At 45.3% G+C, this 23,374-nt stretch overlaps 1 protein-coding gene across 3 annotated transcripts in view; it reads left to right on the top strand.

The window, feature by feature from the left end:
• Window positions 1–23,374, top strand: part of camkk1a (calcium/calmodulin-dependent protein kinase kinase 1, alpha a) — a 61,320-nt gene that overhangs the window by 35,038 nt on the left and 2,908 nt on the right. For 2 of the 3 annotated variants that reach the window (XM_042093845.1, XM_042093846.1), the window contains 12 exons: window positions 2,565–2,616; window positions 2,840–2,973; window positions 7,056–7,092; window positions 7,569–7,590; window positions 8,552–8,640; window positions 9,778–9,977; window positions 11,404–11,457; window positions 11,652–11,725; window positions 13,649–13,736; window positions 19,166–19,294; window positions 19,705–19,808; window positions 23,075–23,125. In XM_042093845.1, the coding sequence (XP_041949779.1) occupies window positions 2,565–2,616; window positions 2,840–2,973; window positions 7,056–7,092; window positions 7,569–7,590; window positions 8,552–8,640; window positions 9,778–9,977; window positions 11,404–11,457; window positions 11,652–11,725; window positions 13,649–13,736; window positions 19,166–19,294; window positions 19,705–19,808; window positions 23,075–23,125 (1,034 nt within the window). The remainder of the gene's footprint in view (window positions 1–2,564; window positions 2,617–2,839; window positions 2,974–7,055; window positions 7,093–7,568; window positions 7,591–8,551; window positions 8,641–9,777; window positions 9,978–11,403; window positions 11,458–11,651; window positions 11,726–13,648; window positions 13,737–19,165; window positions 19,295–19,704; window positions 19,809–23,074; window positions 23,126–23,374) is intronic. The other variant, XM_042093847.1, reaches the window with a different exon arrangement.

The raw sequence follows: 23,374 nt of genomic DNA, 5'->3' as shown, positions 1-23,374 counted from the left end.
ATCAGATACACCGATGTGATTGGTGCAGCTCGGCTCCAAGGGCATGGGTAATGAGCATCATTACTGATTGCCAGAGTGACTCGCTGAGCAAATTCAAATTGTGTTCTCGCGAGAACTCTGGAGTTCCAGGGCAGTTTGGGGCACTCACAGAAGAACATGCTGTAGGGTGATAATAAATATGAACAGTTGTGTAAGATATTGTGTAATGTGAGGGAAAATTAGTTCATATCTCCGATACTGAAAATGACTACACTCTGGGGGCATATTCGTGAGCTCCCATGTACATGCCCCCAGAGTGTAGCGCTGTAGCTGCCTGGCTGCATTAGCTGCTGGCTGTAGCAACTTGAGCTACAGTAGGTAAAACCGATTGTTTTCGTTTTTTCTGTACCGACAGTACTCCGTGATGTTGAGAAGCGGAGATCTATGGGAAAACTCATCGGATTTCTCATTTAAGACTAAGATAAATGCTCTTAAGTTGCTCCTTAGTTCTACAACTCTCTGACATAGCTGTTCTATACTACCTTCTATTCCGTGATCCCCAAGCGTATGACTGGAGGCTGGATCTTTAGACGGGTCAGCTAGCTTCTGACCAATGAAAAGAACTTGCTCATCGTTAGTATAGAGTTTACCAAGGACTCTAATAGGAATTCAAAACTGACCTACAAAACGTCATTCACGCGTTGGATGATGCAAAAACTCGAGAATTTATAGCCTACTCTTTGTAAGTCCTACCACACACACACACACATGCACACTGGGCACTGGCTAACTCCTTGCAATGTCTTCTCACACGCCCACTCCCGTGTTCATAAGTGGGGGGATTAATGTAATAATTACCAGGCCCTCCTTGCTTATTCCCAGCAGGCCATGAGTAGTCCTCACCTCCCCTAATGTCTAATGACTTGTTAGTGCCTAAGCTGACTTTAGCAGTTGACTGCAGTGCGCTCTGAGGCGATGGCCTCCACTACGCTCCGCTCCCCCTCTGTAGGAGGTGCTGGGCTGATTCCCCCTCCCCCTCTGTAGGAGGTGCTGGGCTGATTCCCCCCTCTTCTCTGTAGGAGGTGCTGGGCTGATTCCCTGGTGGTGGCCCGCAGGGAAGCTGCTAAAGCTGCTAGTGTTACTGATTCACTTCTCTCTTTCTCTCAATGCTGATCTTTCCTAAACTGCATTATTTTTGCCTTGACATAATCCCCAGTTCTCTAAAACTGTAGAACAACCCCCCCCCCCCCCCCCCCCCCCCAGAAAAGAAAAACACACCCTCTCCTCCCCCATCATCATCAGCTTGCTATAAAGACTTGTACTCCTCTCAACGCTGTAGCCGTTCTTGAGTGTGGGTGAAACAAGGTGGAAAGAGTCTTTGAAGTTCGTTTTTGATCGAAGTTCCATTTGATGAATATTTCAAGTTGACTTCACTAGCCATTACGGCGACAGCATTCGCACAGCACCAGAGAAAAAGATTGTTTCTAACGTCGGCCGTACCCATTCACCGGATTGTAATTAAGATGCCAAAAAACGATCAGTGATTATGCACATAAACAGACCCAAAAAAATAGAGTTCGCTTTGTGTTTTTCCTGTACAGGAAAGTAGAGAGCTCAAATTCACCAAACCGCAGTTTCAGCGACATTCAATACGAGACCCACTGTCGACATGTCGCCATTAGACCTGACCAGAGCTTTTGAATGGAGCCTTTTGTTTTGCGAGCCCAAGTGTATTCTGCAGGTGCAGGGGATTAGCATCTTCCTCGAGAGACTAATGACAGGCCGGCGGCCCTTGCACAGCACACAGCTCCCCGCTCCCCCTCAGGTGCTTCACAATCAGCAGGTGGACAACACTCACATGTTGCCCCAGAGAATAAGGATTTGCGCTGGACTTGCAAATAATAATGATCGCACAAGTGACCATTTTGGAGAACGGAGAATTAGTGACATTCTTAATACTGCTGTGGTGGCAAATTTACCCTGGGTGTGGGTATGTATTTTTGATGCATATTTGGACTGAGACATTTGGACCGTCATACATCAACCACTGTCAGTCAATTTCCTTATTTGCTTGTGCAGTCACACACACACACACACACACACACACACACACACACACACACACACACACACACACACTATCCCACCCCCACCGGAGCTGCAGTGTGAATCTTAAGTGGTGCATTAGGATGGCAAAATGAGTCGGTTGCCACACTTGATTGAGGCTTCTAAAAGCGTTTCCCTGATTAGGCCGTCAAGGCTGCACGTCAGTCAGTAGCTTACGCAACACACTTGAAAAGTTCACTGTGTACAGGCATGCATTTAACATTGCATGGCAAAACAAAATGTTTACTTTATACAAGTGTTCAATTACTTCCGCATTAAAAAGCTAACATATTTTGTGGTGAAAGCAGGCACTGTATGTCATAGGTATAGTGGGCTTTTGAGTAGGATATAGCTGCCCTATCATTGTCATCATTCACTGAGATGTAATATTGGCCTCAAGTGTCCCCTTTTGATGTGATATATTCGAGGCGACTTACAGTATTGCACAGCAGTGGTGAATGTGCATGTTTCGTTTGCAGGCAATGAAAGTGGTGTCGAAGAAGAAGCTGATGAAACAATGTGGATTCCCCCGTAAGTCTCTAATCTCATCATCATAATGGCTTCATCTGTCTTTGTTTGTGGAATTTCGCTCCTGATATTGTTAATCCACTGTAAATTGAGACAACATTCCCTGACTAGAGATGAGTGAAAGAGGTGTCAGATTCAGAGTACAGAAATAGTGGAGAGACAGGATTGTTTAACTAAACTGTGTGTGTGTGTGTGTGTGTGTGTGTGTGTGTGTGTGTGTTTTCAGGCCGTCCACCTCCCCGAGGCCCAAAAGCAGCTCAGGGGGAGCAGCCCAAAGTTCTAGGCCCCTTGGAGCGGGTTTACCAGGAGATCGCCATCCTCAAGAAACTGGACCACCTCAACATAGTGAAGCTGGTGGAGGTGACTTCAAGGCTTCTCGCTCTCTCTCTCTCTCTTTCTTTCTCTATCTCTATCTATCTCTCTCTCTCTGTCTCTCTCTCTCCCAGCCCCACACTGATTACTGCCAATGAGCTTTTCATCAAGTCAGCTTTTAATATTCATACATTCATACAAAAAAGACAGAAAAAACATCAAAGGATTCTTCGTTTGTGTGTCAGTGCAAAGGCAAAAGCTGCTCTGCGTATGCGGGGCAGGGCGGGGAGGCGGCTACTTGAAGCAGCTTGCGACGTGATGAGTGTGAAACGAGAGGGATGGAGAGATTTGGACTGACTGCGTGAGGGGGGGAAATAAGCCTCCATGGGCTTACTACATTTATGCTGAAGTGAAGCTTCCTCTCCAGTACCCCCCCCCCCCGGGCTACTGGAGAGGAAGCTTTACTTCAGCATAAATGTAGTAAGCCCATGGAGGTATTATATATAACTGGAGAGAGTGACTAAGCCCCCCCTCCATACAAATGAATGGTGGAGGTTAGGCTAGTAAATCCGGCCAATTCAACGCCATCTTGAACACTGGGGTTCGGATCCAGCGCCAGTCGGCTCTGACCATGCGCCAAGTTACAAAGCTGGAAATGACGCATGGACCAACGTCGATTTTTATTGGATATTCTGTAAAAAGAGAGTCGTCCTCCAGTAAGAGGGTGGCGATAATGCACATAAAGTCCTTGCCTCATAACAAGAAGAAGAAAAAGTTGCTCGGAACGCGCATGGAGTCCGAGTGGAGTCGCCCTGAAGCGCAACTTAATTTCATTGGATAACAGCGGCTCTAACTAAGAGCGGTCTGCCTGCTGTCCTGCTGCAAATATGCATTCGAACAGGACGTGAAATATCCGTAGTCGAACTATAAATAAACTATTCGGTTTTTAGTGCCAAGTGTAGCGCATTTTTACAGTCTATGATTAGTTTGTTTTTTATTTTATTGTTTGCCATTTCATAGCGGGTGCTCTAAACGTATTCTAGCGTTGGCCCATGACCAAATCAAGCCAATAATAGCCAGTAGCCACAATAATGACTGGAGCCAGAGCCCTCAAAAGCCACCCTGTTTTGAAAATAATATTGAAGATATTCAATATTATTGAAGATAGTATTGAAGATAACGCACAGAACGGTCAGCCTGAGCGGACAATTACGTCCCCAACTCATCTAAAATGTGGTGTCTTTACTTTGAGTTGTACACTGTAGATGGTAAAGTAACGGTTAAAGAAAATGTTGTCTGCGGACTCAGCAAAAAACAGTTTACTTACGCATCCACGACATCCAATCTTCGCGCTCACCTGTGGAGTTACCATCCAAATGAGGCAGCGGTGTCAGAGGCACAGTAGACGGCCAGAGCATCGCCAGGCGTCCAACATCGTATGATTGCATACTTAACGTAAATCCTAAATTATGTCCGGGGTCTGCTATTTACTTAGGCTGCAAAGCACACGTATTTATTTGAGGTAGGCTTATTCGAGGCAGACCTTTATTTCTTACATTGTACGTTATTGTGAGACATGCGTTTTGTTTGGAGCGGCATACCAGGCTATCAAACGCAGACGAATTTCGGTTTTGGTATGGGATTTAATTTACTTTTTGACTTTTATTATATAGTTAAATGTTGAGACAGATGGGCATTTAAATCTAGAGGGTATTTGATGATCACTGTAAAGTTTCGTGTAGTTGAAAAAGTGTTGGAATTTCCAGCTGTTTATTGCGAGACAAGGCCTTTCCTTCATTCATTGAACGTGCGCTGTGCTCTAATGGAAACCTTATTGCATAGCCAAGTAGCCTAAATTGAGTTTTTTTTTTAATTATGCATGGTTTACTTTTTATTAAATTCGTAGGCTGGAATGCCTCGCGGCAATAATTGTGTTTAAATGTAGTAGCCTAGTACTTCAGCCTCTGGCAAGCTCCAAAGGGGGCGGCTATAGGTTGAGAGCAATGTGTTGGAGACCCATGGTGTAACGAGACAAGGTCTTTATGCCGCTGTTGTGTAATTTATTGTCTTTAATCATGTTTAGGCTATGTTTGTTCGGGACAAACAACAACGAAACAAGATCAATACAATTTTCTTTATTTGTCATATGATGGATAAACAACCATAATATGCACGTCTTCTCATAGGCTCCTCAAGAAATACGCACTGAGTAACGTTTGGCTGTAGCCGCCGGATAGGTACCCGCCCACCAACATGTACGCGCATGAGAGCTCGTGCCCAACACGGATTTTCGTGCATGGAGCTGGTTCCAAATGCTCCATGCAGCGCCATATTTGAACATGGCGTATGCTAACATGCCGAAGCTAATCTGCACGCTCTTGACCCCCTGAGTAAGCCTCATCAGTGCGGGGGAGGGGGGTGTTAAGAAAAGAGAGAGAGAGAAAGAGAGAGAGAGATGACTGCTTTGGCAATACACATGTCTTATTTGTCATGCCAATAAAGCATTGATTGAATTTTGAATTTGAATTTGAGAAAGAGAGAGAGAGAAAAGCAAACAAAAACTACAGAGCACGATAAAGAGAGAGAGTAAGAATTTGACATGAAATGTGTAAGAACTTCGACATCCTTATTCCTTGTGATATGTTGATTCTTTTTGTTCTTGCTTTAGCACCATGCCAGACTGAGACTTACTAAACTTATTCATTTATGCTGATCAAGACATTCATCTTAGAGTGAACCAAAACATCAGTGATACAGGGATACACAAGTAAAGGACAAAATTAAAGAAATGTACAATACATGTTTTATGTTTTACTGACATTGTCACAGACACTTCTCCAGGGGCAAAATGAGTCCGTAGACAAAAAGATTGCTCTCTCTTTCCCCCTCTCTCTCTCTCTCTCACTTACTTACTCAATCAGTCACACACACACACACACACACACACGCTGACACTCCCTCTCTCTCTCTCTCTCTCCCTCTCACTCACTCAGAGTAATGTACTGACTTCTGACACACTCACTGGACACAATAGAAACAGGCCCGTGGTCAGGTTGGCTCCTTGAAACACTACAGTATTTAAAATATATCTTATGATCTAAGTTCCAGTTGGCTAAAGGTGCTAATAGGTGAAACACCTGTGGGCCTCTTGTAAAGAAGATCTGATGACTGTCCACACGGATCAATCCTGCCTTGTGGAAATAAAGCAGTGACCTCCAGGGTCCATTTAGCAGTCATTTCCAGCCTCGGAAATGACCACAGGTTCTCTTCTCGCCTCACAGTAATGGTGTACAATGATTAGAGCCTAAGTACAGTAGATGAGAGAGGAATAGAGAGAGTGATAGAGAAAGAGAGAGAAAGAAAGTGCAAGAGAGGGACAGAGAGAAAATGAGAGAGTGAGGGAGAGAGAGAAAGAAAAAGTGCAATAGAGAGAGAGAATGAGAGAGAAAGACAGAGGTCTGATAGACTCTGAGACTCTTTTGCACCGCTGGTCTAATGACACTGATGGGGTCAGTGTTAATGGGCCTCTGGGTGCTGCCCTCCCCCACCTCCATCTCTCACAGCTCACAAGGTGGCCCTCTCTCTGACCTCCATTAATAAAGCACATCAGTCTCATGAAAGGCCTTGACCTGGTCCAGTGCTCCATACACAGTGGAAGCAGGTGTCATTAATACAGTAAGGAAGAGAGTTAGCATGTTTGAAAGCATTCTGGGAACTGTAGTGATTTTCGTGATGTAAATATAAATAATAAAGTGCCAGGAGTAAGTGCAAAGAGGTCAAGATATAGTTCTCCATTAGAAATTATCATCTTTCTTGCAAAATCGGATAACTCACAAGTTTTAAGCCTTTGTCACATAAAAGTCACATTATTTGTAAGACCTTGACATGTATAGTTTGTCCTGGAAGTCTGGGCCTCCATTAAAACACTCGTGCTCAGTTTTAGCACAACATATTTTTAGCTGCTGGCCCCATTTGCACCTTATTAAAAGTCTGATGTCCCTTCGGATCACCCACTTGTGGAGCCTAGTCGAGCGAGTGGAACCGCCTCTCAGCTTGTTGTCAACAGGCACACGATTGACCGCTCTTTTCCCCAAAAGAATCACCTCCTTACACAATGTCATTTGTTGCAGGTTCTTGACGACCCAAGTGAGGACAAACTGCACATGGGTACGTATGCTCTCTTTCTTTTAGCAACAGTTATCTTTGCATTGACATTTATTCATCTGGCAGACACTTGTATCCAAGGCTACTTACAGCAATAGAATAACATTTAAGCTACATAGCTACATCACAGAAAGCTATGGCAGTACTACTGAAATAAATAACAGCTCCCATATAGTGGGATTAATATGAGCACTGTGTCAACAGCTTATTGCAGTTCCTCTGGACTGCAGCCTATAGTGGGGGTGGCTGTGGTCATCGTGATGTTGGTTTAGTCGGCGGAGTGTCTAAATGCTGTAATGGCTACTCCAGGGGGGCTCTTCATGGCTGCTTCAACACAATTAGAGGATTACAGCCACCGTGGAGAGATGAGGTGGCTTTTAATGGCTCAAACACGGATTCATATCTCTCTCTCTCTCTCTCTCTCTCTCTCTCTCTCTCTCTCTCTCTCTCTCTCTCTCTCTCTCTCTCTCTCCCTGCAGTGTTTGAGCTGATGCAGAAGGGGTAAGTATCCTGGTCCTTCTTGATAAATAGTGATGGTAATGTAATGTCCTCCTTTACAAGCATCTGGCCCTCCGCTCTCTCTCCCTCTCATCCTCCTGAGAAGGGATTACATGCATCTGTTTTCATCCATACATTTTTGCTTTTACGTTTTTTTTCCCTGTGCCGTGCGATACTTCACTTCCCATTAATTTCTTGCCATTATTTGTAATCAATTTTTATGTTCTTTTTTTTTTGCTTGTCCAGAAATGATTGGGTGCAGAGCTTCATTTAATTTTCCCGTTTCGGAGGCGGAAAAAGAAACCTTTGTGTTAGTGAAAGGGCTTTCTGAAATTACAGCGCTGTTGTTGTTTCCATTTGTGGAAAGCCCGATTCTAATGTGCCTTTTTTGTCTCAATGGGAAGGCAGCTTTTTTTTTTTCTCATCGCATGGGTTCAAGCCGGAACCAGGGCCCAGTGGTATTGTTTGGTTTTCCGTCCGATTGAAACCAAAAGCGCTGTTAAAAGAAACTGTGAAAAGAAACCGTTCAATTTCTCCTCCTCTGCATGATAATTGAATGGATTTTAACTGTCTGGCTCTCTGTCCAATCTCTGTGAAACTGCGAATGTGATTACATTTGGGAGGCCTTTGTTTCCAGAGATTGTTGTATTGTGTTTTTATTCAGCAAAATGCAGTGTGCCTGGCTGCTCTTTCGGCTCTGTCCCCATGCACTAGTGCTGTTCCTATGTATTATTTATGACTGAGCTGGGCCTTTGCACTGAGCATGGCTGTTTCTGTGAGCCAGCTAAGCTGTACTGACATGGCACAATATGCACGTTTGGGCCTCCTGGGGCAAAAGACAAAGTAAACACTTTAAAACAAAACAACTTTTAAATTCACTTTTCATCCTTTTCTCCCTCCCTCCCTTTCTCTCTCTCTCTCTCTCTCCCTTTCTCTCTCTCTCTCCCTTTCCCTCTCTCTGAAGACCTGTGATGGAGGTACCCACGGACAGCCCCTTCACTGAGGAGCAGACGCGTCTCTATTTTAGGGACATGGTCCTCGGCATTGAGTACCGTAAGACGACACACGTGCACGCACAAACATACACACACACACACACACACACACACACTCAAGCAGAGTTTAGCAGATAAATATGACTCAGAACAGGGCCAGGGGGAGCCTCCGCCACATTCATCATCTCCAAACGCAGCCGTGTTTGTTATGGCTCTGTCTGCTTAATTGTCTGCTCGTTTATTAAGCCAAATGGCTGTGGTGGTGGTGTGATGTGATGTGTGTGTGTGTGTGTGTGTGTGGTGTGGGGGGGGGGGGGGGGGGGTTGTTTGGAAGGAGTCCTGAGCCGCCCTTGCAGTTTCTTCCGTGGATGTCTCACGATGCCCCTTATTTAACATCTCACTCCATAGGCCCTTCATCAGCAAGCGTGAGTCATAGGAACTGTGTGTGTGTGTGTTTGTGTGTCTCTTAGAGGTTCCTCTTCACTTATTTTTACATTCAGTGTGCTTGGATGGACAGATATTAGAATACCGCTAAGAATTAGCGCTGAACTCCACAGTGCACAGAAGCGAGCATGTATGCTCATTAGCCACAGCTGAGTGGGTCGATGACCTTCGACCCCATTCCCTACTACTTTGCTTGGCTTGTGCCAACATGATAAATCCGTACTACTTGCCCAATTATAATCATTATTGTAGTGAAAATGGCTCGCTGATTTGAACATCTTTTTTTGTTGTTTTATTTCATTTTCTGATGGCCAGAGAGGACGGTCACTAATTTAAATGGGTGTCTCAGAGCACCCGAAGGACATTGTGTTTGATTAAGGTTCTCGAGAGGCACAGGTCCCCCACTTACCCAATCAAACACTGTGTTTGTCTGAGTGGGTCAGGGTGACCTGGCTGAGGGCTCTAAAGTGCCCTTTAGAAAGGCACCAACCCACTCACCCCCCCCCCCCCCCCCCCTCAACACACACACACATACATACACAGTCCTTAGTAGTGTTATGGAATACAAGCCCCCTGCTAGTTCGTGGAGGTGTTAATCACTCTCCCTCTCTCTGCAGGATGCCATAGTGTCTGGTTACTAATTGTTTTGTAATTTGCAGCCGGGCTAGTCGATGCATGTGTTTCCGTCGAGTGCGTGCGGTCAAGTGTTGCTTGTTTTTATGTCAGCTTGTTTCTTGTGTCGCCCCCGCAGTGCACTACCAGAAGATCGTCCACCGGGACATCAAGCCGTCCAACCTGCTGCTGGGCGACGACGGCCATGTGAAGATCGCCGACTTTGGCGTCAGCAACCAGTTCGAGGGAAACGACGCGCTGCTGTCCAGTACTGCCGGCACGCCGGCCTTCATGGCGCCCGAGACCCTCTCGGACGTGCGCAAGAGCTTCAGTGGGAAGGTGTGTTTGTAGTTGTGTGTGGCTGTTACAGTACATGTGTGTGTGTGTGTGTGTGTGTGTGTGTGTGTGTGTGTGTGTGACTGACTGACTTAATTATCTCTGTAGCCTTTTCAGAGGTATTGTAACGCATCTGGACTTTGCATTGTTTAAAGTGTTTTGAAAAAGCATTGAGAGAGAGAGAGAGAGAGAGAGAGAGAGAGAGAGAGAGAGAGAGAGAGAGATGTATAGCACAATTCGGATACAGTGAGCTGTTTTAGAGGAGCTCACCCACTCACTCCAACCTCAACACTTTCCAGACCCTCTCACAGCAGTACAGAGGCCCGTAGGTGACACACAGGCCTGCTACAGCCTCAGGGCCTTTGGAGAAACAGAAGGGATAAGAAGAGACAAAGACAAAAAGACAGACCGACAGAGACCAGAGAATTTAATGAGTTCAAAGTGAGACAAAGGGAGAGAGAGAGCTGGATAGAGAGAGAGAGCTGGATAGAGGGAGGGAGAGAGAGATGATAGAGGGAGAGAGAGAGCTGGATAGAAGGCGAGAGAGAGATCTGGATAGAGGGAGAGATGATAGAGGGAGAGAGAGAGCTGGATAGAAGGAGAGAGAGAGTTGGATAGAGAGAGAGAGAGAGAGCTGGATAGAGGGAGAGAGAGAGATGATAGAGGGCGAGATTGAAAGAGTGCTGGATGACCACTTTGTTTTCCGGGAACTTGTTTGTGTTTGTGGACCTTTGGTCATAATCCCTTGTAGCTGGTTGATTAAAGGATTTGGTCTTCTCTGGTATTTGGTCAGTTTGGTCCAGATGACCTGTTTGAGCACGGCGCTGCCTCTTTCCCTCTTGTCTCTGGCTGTGTGAACACACTTGCCTTTGGGCGTCTGCCCAGCGTCCCCAGTAAATGTTTAAATATTCTGATTACCACCAAAGATCCTTGATTAACCCTCTCTGTTACCGCTATTGAAATGCAGCTGCCACCTCTGCCGAATACCAAGTAGTCCTTCAGAGAGCTCGCCTGTTCTTTCATATGTGAATGGAAGTGTGTGAATATGTGGGTGTGTGTGTGTCAGTATTTTGTGTGTGTTTATCAGTGTGTGTGTGTGTGTGTGTGTATGCTAGTATTGTGAACAGCGTCTTTGATGTCCTTGCATGTGCGTGTGTGTGTTTGTGCGTGTATGGGCGCTTGTGTGTTTGTGTGTGCGTGTGTGTGTTTGTGCGTGAATGCGCGTGTGTTCACGCACTGTGTGTGTGTGTGAGTGTGTATGTGCGCGTGTGTGTCCGTGTCTGTGTGTCTGTGTGTGCGTGTGTGCGTGTGTGCGTGCGTGCGTGCGTCCGTGCGTCCGTGCGTGTGTGCGTGTGTGTGTTTGTGAGCTCCTGCTGTCTCCATACTAGTGGTGCATGTAATTTGAGTGATGGCCTCTTCTGTGTTGTAGGCTCTGGATGTGTGGGCCATGGGAGTGACCCTCTACTGTTTTGTCTTTGGCAAGGTGAGCAGGCAGCTGGTCTTCACCCAGAGCCATTCTGTTTGATGAAGATTTGGATTATTATTTTGTATTGTGTGTAATCAGTAGGCAGAATGACTCATCCCTCCCTCTCTCCCTCTCTCTCTCTCTCTCTCTCTCTCTCTCTCTCTCTCTCTCTCTCTCTCTCCTCCCTCTCCTCATGGTCTCTTCTTTACTAGTGCCCCTTTATTGATGAATACATCTTGGCTCTTCACAACAAAATCAGGAGTAAGCCTGTGGAGTTTCCTGAAACGTAAGTCACCCCCTGGTCTTTCCCCCTCTATCTGTCCCCCTCCCTCTCTCTCTCTCTCTCTCTCTCTCTCTTTGAACTCTTGAAAAGGTTGGATCTATCCCCCATTTAAGCCTCTGGGGTTAAGCCAGAGGAAAACGCTCGGCAAGAAATGAAGAAATCCCATTTTCTGCCCAGAGCCTCCTCTACACTTATCTCATCCATTCTGCAGCAGCAGCAGCAGCAGCACTGCCCCCCTCCTCCCTAAACTACATGCAAATGATTTGACGGACAGTGAGCTCAGGGCGGGCATTCCGAGGATTCCCACCTGCTTCTCTCTCTGCTCTTTCACTCATTAGCGTCCCTCTCTGTGGGAAAATAAATGAAAAAGCAAAACAGGATTGTGGAACTTGGCAGTGATGCTATGTGAATGCGGACACCTCTTCAGATCCAGTGGCTGGGAAGTGGAGACTCCACCTTGGACGTGTCTGTGTGTGTGTGTATGTGTGTGTGTGAGCTGATGAGGAAAACTTCTGTGGACGTGGAGGGAGATCCTGATTATCGGTGATTATGTTGCTGCCAATGAGAGTCTGTGTGCTTGAAGAGTGGGAGGTGTGTGTGTGTTTGTGTGTGTGTGTGCATAACTGTATGAGTATGTTTGCATGTACAACTGTGTGTTGAATGGTTGTGGGTACACTTCCGTAATATCTGTATGTGTATGGATGTACCTGTGTGTGTGTACATTATGTATGTTTGTGTGTGTGTGTGTGGGGGGGGGGGGGGGCGTGGACACCCTCGCCGCTCGTTCCTGCGGTGAAGGGGATCGTGTTTTGGAGGCTGTGAGACTCGCGCTGAAGAGTGTGTTTTGGACAGGTCGTCACTGGACAGTGCTGACGTGTCCCTGTGTGGCCTCCCTTGTTTACGCTTACAGTAGCATTATGTGGCCTTCTCGGCACATAAACCCAAAAAAACCTTACATCATCCTCACGCACACGCACACACGCACGCATGCACACACACACACACGCACACACACACTCTCACTGAGTGCTAGCAGATCAAACATCTACCAGCTACACCCACTACTTTTGGAGTATAACTTATTTTTATAGCTGGTGAAGTGTGTACCTCTTCAAGAACATCTTTTCTTACTGGTTGACTTTTTTAAACAAACTGAGGCAAGACAGAGTATCTTTTTGTTGCTTTGTATTCTGAGCGGTCTCACAGGGAATCCTAAAAGCATCCAGGCGAGCGACTGTTGTTTAGCATTGAATGCTCTCTGTCCACATTTAATTCCATTGAATGTGCCCTATTGCATCATATTTCTCATTCAAAACGGCAGAGCAACGTGAGCAAGAGAAAGAAAATTGAAACTGACAATAGTTCTGCTCAGAAACACACAGCCCTGCACAGCACCACATACTGTACACTGAGTACGTTCCTATTGAAAAGAATGTAATTAACCTGACTTTATCGCTAATGTTTGCTCACATCACATGTAGTTAGGACTCAGTGTTCAGTAACTGAAGCCATTTCCCATTCCTTATGTTCACAGCTTATAATGTCAAAGCCATATATGAAAAACATGCTTAAAATAGCATGTGTGAAAAAATTGTATATCATTGTTTAAATACAGATGAGTACATGGGTACTTCATTTGAAATTAATTGTATGTGTACATGTTCATCACAGATGTTACTCTTGAAATGTGAAATCCTAGTTCAACATGGATGACTGAGCACAAGATCTTTCCATTTCGCTTCAAAGCACCATTCAGTTGCCACTGGTGGATGTGCTCTACTACTTTACTTACAGTTGTTATGGTAGTATTGACTTGTCTGACTCTCTCTGAACTCATTTAACTGTGTGTGTGTGTGTGTGTGTGTGTGTGTGTGTGTCTGTGTGTGTGTGTGTGTGTGTGTGTGTGTGTGTGTGTGTGTGTGTTAGGCCAACCATTAGTGAAGAGCTGAAAGACCTCATCCTAAAAATGTTGGACAAGAATCCAGACACCAGGATCACAATACCGGAGATCAAAGTAAGTATCACCCCAGTGCATCCAAACAATACAAACACAACACAAACACAACACAAACACAACACCAACACAACACCAACACAACACCAACACAACACCAACACAACACCAACACAACACCAACACAACACAAACAAGCTCAGCACAAACACAACAGAAACACAGCACAACAGCAAGACAAGCACAACACAGCACAACCAGCAGTCACAGCTTGAGGGCCACCCTCATTACAGGGGAAGACGTCCCTTGGGTCTCCCTCGCTTATCTGCCATTGTGTGAATAGCCCTTAACCCAGTGAGTGGGCTGACGTGGGAAGCTGTCGGTTGTCAATCTCCCGTGACTCAGGCCTGTTTGGACCGGTATACTCAACAGCACCCGCACCACTGACACCAGCACCGGCACCCGGGCGCGTGGGGTTGGCTCTATTCCTTCCGCTCGTCCGTGGCGGCAATGGGGGATTTGCAACTTCCGCTCTGGAAACTTCCATCTGCAGGTCGTGGCTAATTAGTGAGGGAGCCCGGCGCAGTGCGGTGCAGAGGCGTCTGGTGTCAGAGTGGGGCTGCCTCTCTCTCCTGCGTGGTTACCTGGAAATGCTCCTCTCGGGTGGGAAGCTCCCTTCGCCCAGAGGTGATTAAAGTGCTGGACCAGGATTGTCAATCATTCCCTCTCCTCTTTCTCTAATCACTCTCTCTCTCTCTGCCTTTCTCTCTCTCTCTTCCTCCATCCCCCTCTTTCTCTCTCTCTGTCTTTCCCCCTCCCTTTTCCTCTCTCTCCTGTCATCCCCCCTCATCTCTCCATTGCTTCACTGCTGGCAGGTGGCCATGTAAGGCGCAAAAAAACACATCTGCAGTCACGCGATAAGCTTAGTGGAAACTCACATAATTCGGGTCAACTTTGTTTTTATATATATATATATATATATATATATATATATATATATATATATATATATATATATATATATTAAATATTTAATCTAGCCTTGTCCACTCAATTTAGATTTGGATAATCTCCTCTTACTGACCATTCTGCTGCTGCCCTGGTGTTCTTTTAGTTTGTGTGGACTTGCACACTCTTGTCAGTACCTGTCCATGGTTGATCTGGGTCTGATTTATGTTATGAAATGTTGCAGAGGAGGCTATGCACACAACACTGGGCTGGGTTGTGCTTATGTACAGTTTAAAGTTTCTGCTGAGAGCTGATAGCATAATTTTTACTACCATATTTCTCTGGAGACTCAGTCAGGCCGATGGAAAATCATGAACAGGCTTTTAATCTTTTCAATGAGGGGCCAGCCCCCCTCAAGGGAGAGATACATGTTTGTGTCAGCCCATGGGTAACCCCATGGGTTTCACCAGTATTCTCTAACTATACAAAGGTTAATGCTAACTTATGTATGTTACAAACAAAAGGGGTGACCTCTAGCTCCAACCCAGTATGAATATGCAATATAAAGGTGTGGTGTGTGGGGATGTGGCCTCTTGTTGTGTCATCAGGCCTGGTCAGCTTTATTATTTAATTTATTTAATTAAGCTTGAAAGGCCTGGCCACATACTGTTTTAGCACCCCAATTTGCTCATGGCCAAATGGTGACAATAGGAGGTCTGCTTCTCCCATCCTTGCCCCCCCCCTAGTGTAAACACTAGAAACAAGGATAACTAGAAATGCAATTCCGAGGAATTACACGAGGGGATGCAATCTGCTGGTTAGGGTGTTGGTGGGGCTGTTGAGCTTGGTGCTAGCTGGTTGGTAGGGTAATTGTGATACCTGCAAAGGTGCTTTTGAAGTAACCAAACTTGAATCCTGTGTGACATGGCATTCTTGAGATATCACACTCAAGGTGTTTTTGACCTTGACATTTGACCTTCAACCTTCAACATCAACTCACTTCATCTTTGAGTCCATGAAAACACTCGTACCAAATTTGAAGCATGTACGTCAAGCCGTTCTGGAGATATAATGCTGAATGCATGAGATATGGCTGGGACTTTTATTTTGACACACAGGAAACACTTTAACAGGATGTGTAGTTCAGGTAGAGCTAGATCAAAGATGGTTGATTACGAAGATACTTCATGAGAGGCCATTTCCTGTCCCTGGAAATTTATGCAAATAGGGTAGCAGTACACACCCCCGCACATTTATGCAGTGATCGGGCTCTCTTTTTAACATTGAGGTCTTCCCAGAATTTGTCAAAGCCTTATTTTTCTGAGCAATGGATGCACATTTCGGACACGGTATCATGATCTCCAAACCCTCCTCCCTATTTCAGTAGAATGTCGTGATAGTATGACCCTCCAGTCGAAAGAAAAACCACATTAATGAAGGTGTGCACCAAGTTTATTTTGTACTCCGGCTTGTCTGGCGTGGAACCGAGGCATTCAAACGTAAGTCATACGTCAGTGACACGCCCCTGTGCAGGCGGGAACTGAACCAGAGCCCGTCTCTGACTGAACTCCACTTTGCCCTCATAGACATGAACTAGGACGACCCATCTTGCTACGCATTCATTATCTTTGGTTAGATTGTATGTTTAGAAGCTGAGACAGTTGGATTCCTCACAGATGACACCTGTACCAGTGTTCTGATTAGCCTGGGAACTGCTCTGAAAAATACACTTTTAATTACAAATATCTACAAAGTATAAACTTCTCAAAAATGAAAAATGGATAGGACGGTAAAGCCTTGGAAGATCTACGTAGCGGTGTTTCAAATTTGTACGTTGAGCGGTTTGGGCTGAATAGCGCGCACAAAAAGGTAAAAAGAATAATAATAACTAGAAACGCAATTCCCAAGGAATTACTAGTGCAAGAAAATGCAAAAGTTGTGATGTAAAATATCATATATAGTTATTGAATATTTGAATATTATATAAAATATTGATAGTTGTTGATATACAGCTAGTTTAATAGATAGATAGTTTAATGATAGTTTAAAAGTAGACCATTTAAAAGTTGAAGGTAAATAGTTTAAAAGTTGTTGACAGACTGAAAGTTTAATGAATGTTGATATTCAAATAGTTTAATGGCTGTGTATAGGTAGATATTTGATGATAACTGAAAATTGTAATGGCTCTAATGTTTGCTAGCAGTTATGCTAACATTTTTAACTATGTTAACCATGCTACTTAGCTAACTTAGCTAATGTTTTCTAGCAGTTTTGTTAAAAATGCTAACTATGTTAGCAATGCTAACATGTTAACTATGTTAACCATGCTACTTTGCTAACTTAGCTAATGTTTTCTAGCAGTTTTGTTAAATATGCTAACTATGCTAACAATGTTAATTATGTTAACCATGCTACTTAGCTAATGTTTTCTAGCAGTTTTGTTAAAAATGTTAACTATGATAACAATGTTAATTATGTTAACGATGCTACTTAGCTAACTTGGCTAATGTTTTCTAGCAGTTTTGTTAAAAATGCTAACTATGCTAGCAATGCTGACTATGCTAACCATGCTATTTAGCTAACTTAGCTAATGTTTTCTAGCAGTTTTGTTAAAAATGCTAACTATGCTAGCAATGCTGACTATGCTAACCATGCTATTTAGCTAACTTAGCTAATGTTTTCTAGCAGTTTTGCTAAAAATGCTAACTATGCTAGCAATGCTAACATATTAATTATGCTAACCATGCTACTTAGTTAACTTAGCTAATATTTTCTAGCAGTTTTGCTAAAATCTACAAATGTTAACTATGCTAACTAGCTACAGTGGGTAAGTGACAGTTACAATGGCTGAACAGTTAAAAAGTTCAGTAGTTTAAAGGCTTACATTGTTTAACAGTGGATTATTGTAGTGAGGACTTTTATTTTGAAATAGCTTTGGGCAGAGGAAACAGTTGAATAGGATGTGTAGTCTTAAAGGGGAACTTGGCAACTATTTCAACGTAATAAACCCGTTTAGAAATCATTTGGATGGTTAAATTACCTGTTCCGGTAAAAATGGTGACTTTCCCCGCTGCGCTTAGCGTCCCCAGGCGGAAAACCAACCTTGCAACATTGAGACTTACCGTCCCGGAAAGAGAAGTGAGAAACAAGAAACTCGTTTTAAATCGTGTTTCTTACCTTGTAACATCGTAACCAAACTTATGCTAATCGTTCGCTAGCTTGTAAACAAATCCATGTGCTTTATCGTTACCTTTTTCCACAGTTTGAAATAGCATAATGCACAATTTCTCCAGCAGAGGGGGAAATCCTGCCAAGTTTCCCTTTAATTGACCCAGATTGTATGCTTAAAGCCTGAGGCTGCAGGTGGCCTGAACACCTGGCATAGGATTCTAATTGCTTAATGGCCGTATTATGATGTCACAATCGGCAATGTTAAGTCTATGGGGATTTTTTTAGGGGAAGTTTGGGGAAGTTTTTCTTTAATAGTTTAAAAAGTATAAAAGTTTCAAAGTTGAAAAGACATAGCCGCTTGGTCTGTTTGAAGACCTATGTTACAAAGTTTGAATGAAGTTTCTAAGTTAAACTGTTCAAGAGAAATTGCGTATGGAAAAAGTGGTAAGTGGAATAATAATAAGAAGTTGCCTAGGAAGAACAGTACAGTGCATTTTCATGCACTGTAATAAGAAGCCTAGGAAGAACAGTACAGTGCATTTTCATGCACTGTAATAAGAAGTCTCCGGATTTCAATAGAGGAGATGCATCCCATCTAACAAAGGATACTCTGAATACAGTCCAAGGACACACACACAAGAGACCCACCTGGGTAAATGACCATATAAAGCTGATTTACTTATATACTAAAGCTGAATACTTTCAGAGCTCCTCTGCAGCCAGAGGTTTATGTAGCCCATGGTGTGTTGGTGGATGCCCGAGCTACCCCTGCGTCTTTATGCGTATCTGAAGGCCCATGGTGTGTTGGTGGATGCCCGAGCCACCCCTGCATCTTTATGCATATCTGAGGGCCCATGGAAACGTGCCATGGAATGCTGGGCCATTGCTGACAGTTTATGTAAATGTGTGTTGTCACAGAGCCAGATGCAGATGCAGAGTCTTCTCTCAGTTCATGTGCCGGGATGCAGAACTGTATGTGGTGGCTTGGGGTGGAGGTGGAGCTGTATGTGGGGGCTTGGGGTGGAGGTGGAGCTGTATGTGGGGGCTTGGGGTGGAGGTGGAGCTCACTTGATTTTGTGTGTGTTCTGGCTGGAGGTGTTATTGGATCTGACATTGTGGGCTTTCACTGGAAGATCAGGAAGATATAAAGCATATCAGGCTGTTCCAAATGCCCAGTATTACAGGGGAATGACATTGTCAAGTAGTTTGGACCATAAATCTTATTAATGGGCATCTCACCAGATATATCATTTAACCCCTATGATTTGAGTTGCAGCTGCACACCAGTGTGTGTGTGTTGTGTTCTTGCTGATAATGACTTGCCTGCGTGTTTGATGTGTGTGAGTGACTGTGGTGTGTTTGTTTGATAGCTGGACCCGTGGGTGACGCAGAAGGGAGCAGACCCGCTGCCTCTAGAGGAGGAGCACTGCTCTGCTGTGGAGGTGACGGAGGAGGAGGTGCAGAACTCGGTCAAGTGTGTGCCCAGCCTGTCTACTGTGGTGAGTAGTGTGAGTTTGTGTGTGTGTGTGTGTGTGTGTGTGTGTGTGTGTGTCTGTCTGTTTGTGTGTGTGTGTGTGTGTGTGTGCCTGTCTGTCTGTACGTGTGTCTGTGTGTGTTTGTGTGTGTGTGTGTGTGTGTGTGTCTGTACATGAGTGTCTGTCTGTACGTGTGTGTGTGTGTGTGTGTGTGTGTGTGTGTGTGTGTGTGTGTGTGTGTGTGTGTGTGTGTATGTGTGTGTGTTCGCACAAGACAAGCATGTGTGTGTTACAGTGGCGCAAAGATGTCTTTGACTTGAGTGGTTTCATCCTGATTGCGTCATGCTCTCCTGCTGTAATGATTTTTCTGTGTGTGTGTGTGTGTGTGTGTGTCTGTGTGTCCTCTGCCCTGTGCCCCGGTACCTCTGCGTCAGATCCTGGTGAAGTCCATGCTGAGGAAGCGGTCGTTTGGGAATCCGTTTGAGTGCCCGAGCAGGAGGGAGGAGAGGTCCATGTCCGCCCCTGGAAGCCTATTAATGTGAGTGTGGTGACCCATCTCATTATTGCTCAACCTCAAGCCCCTGGGAAACACACACACACACACACACACACACACACACATATATACATGCATTGAAACAAACATACATACACACACATACACACACATACAAACACACACACACACACACACACACACACACACACACACACACACACGCACACACACACACACATACATATACATGCATTGAAACAAACATACATACACTCACATACAAACATGCACACATACACACACACACACACACACACTCACACACACACACACACACACACACACATACATGAACACACACGCACATGCACACGCACACACACAAACACACGCATACCTCTGGAATTCAAACCATCCTCTACCTGTAGTCTATTGGATTCTTAGTCTATTTCCATTGGCTCTGTGTGCCAAGAGCTTCTCATTCCCTCAGTCCACTCCAGTCCAGTCCAGCTCGAGCTCTGTCCATCATCTAATTCTCCCTTCTGACCACAGCTCCAACAGCTGAATCCCGTTTCCATGGCACCTTGACTCTCTGACATTTATTTTTCACGGTGAAGCAGAGAGACGCTGTGTGAGACTAGTCATTTATTTTCTTGTCGCCGTCGTTTTGCACATGATGAGACGAGAACATTCTGGATGTTCTGCGCCGGAAGAGACTCCGGTCAGCCAGCACCCCTGGGCTCTCTCTCCTTGACCCCTGGCTCATCAATAATCAAGACCAAAAGCCTTTTAAGGCGAGAGGAAACCTCGGAGGCGGAATGTTCTAGACTCCGTGGACCTGTCCAGACTTCATCAGCCACATTCCTTAAATCCCATCCTCCCAGAGTGCTGTCTCACTGACTCACCTTACGGAGGCTCCTTGCCTTGTTTGGTGTGTAAATGCATTCCCCCGACACCCACGCAGACTAAGACTGTACACACATCCATATGAATGTGTGTGTCCACATGTCAGTGGAGCTTACGCTGTGGGCAGTTTTACATACAACTGCTTTTCTTCCTCCTATGCTTTCTTTTCTGTGATTTTTCTCTTGCTCTCTCACTCTCTTTCTCTCTCTCTCTCTCTCGCTCTTCACATACACATTTTTTCAGTTCCTATTGATGTGCAGTCAGACCTCTCTCTCTCTTTCTTTCTCTCCCTCTCTCTTTCTCTCTGTCTCCTTCTCACACAGTCTTTTTCATGCCTTGCCAAAGGTATTGTCATTGCCTCTGTTTCAGTTTTCAGTTTTTTTTTTGTCCCTCCACAACTGGTGTCTCTCAGGGGAGCCCCCTCTGTCCCCCTCCTCCAGCACAGAGGCCTTCTCTGGGGAAGCTGTGTCGTCTGTGTGCTGCTCTGCTCCCCTCGTGCCCCCGCTGCAGTCAGCACTAATCAAGATAGCCGCTGCACAACACTACACCTATCATAGGCGCAGATCTCTCTCTATCAGTTTAATTCAGTTGACTAAAGTTGTCTCATTACGACAACAGTGTTATGACCGACAAAGGCCAGTGTTTTCTTTCTCATCAGCATCTCTGTCTTTAGCGGGCAGCATAGAGGAAAGTGCTCTGCAGGCAAGATGGTGGACAGGAAAGCAAGGCAACTACCAGACTTCTGATAGTGATCAGGGTGTTAGCCTGTGTGCTAAACATGGCTGTTTGTGCAGTCACACACAAGGCCTTTTGAAAGCCGTTGTTGACTGAAAACATGTACACGGCACTATCAAACACAGAGTCTGTGTGGTCAGTCTGGGGCATCTTCTGCATGGTGGATTGGGCAGGATATCCGGGACGGTGTGCCATTCCGGAGTATCAGTTTGCTCTGTTTTGGCACTGTCACTCATGTTTAAATAGCCTGTATTTGAGTTCCCATTCAACAGAAGCCTGTTTGTAATCTTACATGACAGAGATGTTAGGATCACGCCATTGCAACGAGACAAAGCAGCTGATTTGGCAGAGACAAGTATTGTTGTTGGCGTGGGTCACAGGGAAGGTCCCAGAACATTACACATAGCCCTTCACTGGACGTCTCATATGAGCATATGGGCTGCAGTTGTGTTTGTTTACAGTGAGTAAAGCAGGTGGGTGTGGCACTAGGACAGCAGTGTTCTTCCCCGGGAGTCCTTGGAAACTCCCCAGCTTTACAGAGGCGCCACACCGCCCCCTGCTGGACACGGCCACTGCCTGCACCCATGTGGAGTTCTTATTGGAGGCCAACTGCTAGTGTTGAGGGTATCTTCAAATCTTTATGCAGCGTGAATGTGAACATCATGAGTCACCCAGAACTGCTCTGGCTTCACTCTATTCTATTGTGCCATTTGGATAAAGATCTCAGTCCAGCCTTATGCAGTTTATTGTCAACATGCAAGTGCGTGCCTTAGCCTGAGTCACATGGAATTGTATTTATCGCAGCAAGTGGGAATCCCTTAAACGCAAAGCAAATAGACAAGGCTGTGTGACTTGATAATGGACTGTCAGGACTGTGGCAGGGACGTGTCAGATGCTGTTGATGTTGGACAAATATGGGTGGAGTGAGAAGCGCTTGGTGATGCTTCACAAATGTCACTCATGTTTGCTGTGCTTCAGGGGGTATCTTAGGAGAGTGTGTTTGTGTGTGTGTGTGTGTGTGTGTGTGTGTTTCAAGCGAAACTGTGCGTGTCTTCTCGCTGGCTGACTCACTCGGTCATTACCTCGGCGTGTCGGTGAACCGTGTGAGCTGGGGACAGGGACGACAGCAGGTGATCTCTTCAGCTGTTTACCTTTGCAGGGAGTGGCAGTCTCCTCTCAAGCATCTATCAAGTTGGATTTAGCAATTGAGACTTTCTCTGCTTTGGGGGACTGATGTGTTTTTCCTTGGTGGGGAAACAGGATAGAAACAACAAGGTTTGTGGTCTCCGGAGGAGGGTGGGGTTGGGTCTGAGTCGACACTCTGATGGAGGGATGTGAAACGCTGCTGAAATGAAATGCAAGAAGAGGAGAAGAGAAGATTCTTTTTTCCCCTCGTGGTCTTCACCGCCTCTCCATCTCTCACACATTATGTCTGTCACTCTTGCCATCCGTTTCTCTCTCATCAATTCTTTCTCTCTCTCTCTCTCTCTCTCTTATCATTCATCACTCTGCCTACCTGTCAGGATGTCTCCCACTCTCTCTCTCATCATCTCTCTCTCTCCATCTCTCAGTTTCTTACTCTCTCTCTCTCTCTCTCTCTCTCCATCTCTCAGTTTCTTACTCTCTGTCTTTCTCTCTCTTCTTTTTGTCCTCCTCCACTACAGGGACTCGTGGCCGTTTCGCCCCTCTCTAAAAAAACTCCACCCCTCCTTAAGGTAACTTGGTGTAGTTTGTGTGTGTGTGTATGTGTGTGTGTGTGTGTGTGTGTGTGTGTGTGTGTGTGTGTGTGTGTGTGTGTGCGTGTGTATGAATATGTGTGAGTCTCCGACGCAATATCCGCCCAAACACACCCAAATCCCTGCGCACCCCCCCCCCCTTCCGTATGGTACCTATGCGCCGGTGTGAATCCCCCTCCCAGGCAAGGAGGTGACATCCCTCAGTCTTCTGCGCCCTTTCTCTGTTGG

This window comes from Alosa sapidissima, chromosome 5, assembly GCF_018492685.1.
Source record: "Alosa sapidissima isolate fAloSap1 chromosome 5, fAloSap1.pri, whole genome shotgun sequence".
Lineage (NCBI taxonomy): Eukaryota > Metazoa > Chordata > Actinopteri > Clupeiformes > Clupeidae > Alosa > Alosa sapidissima.
The sequence above is the reverse complement of the archived record's forward strand: the minus strand, read 5'-3'. Positions and strand labels throughout refer to the sequence as shown.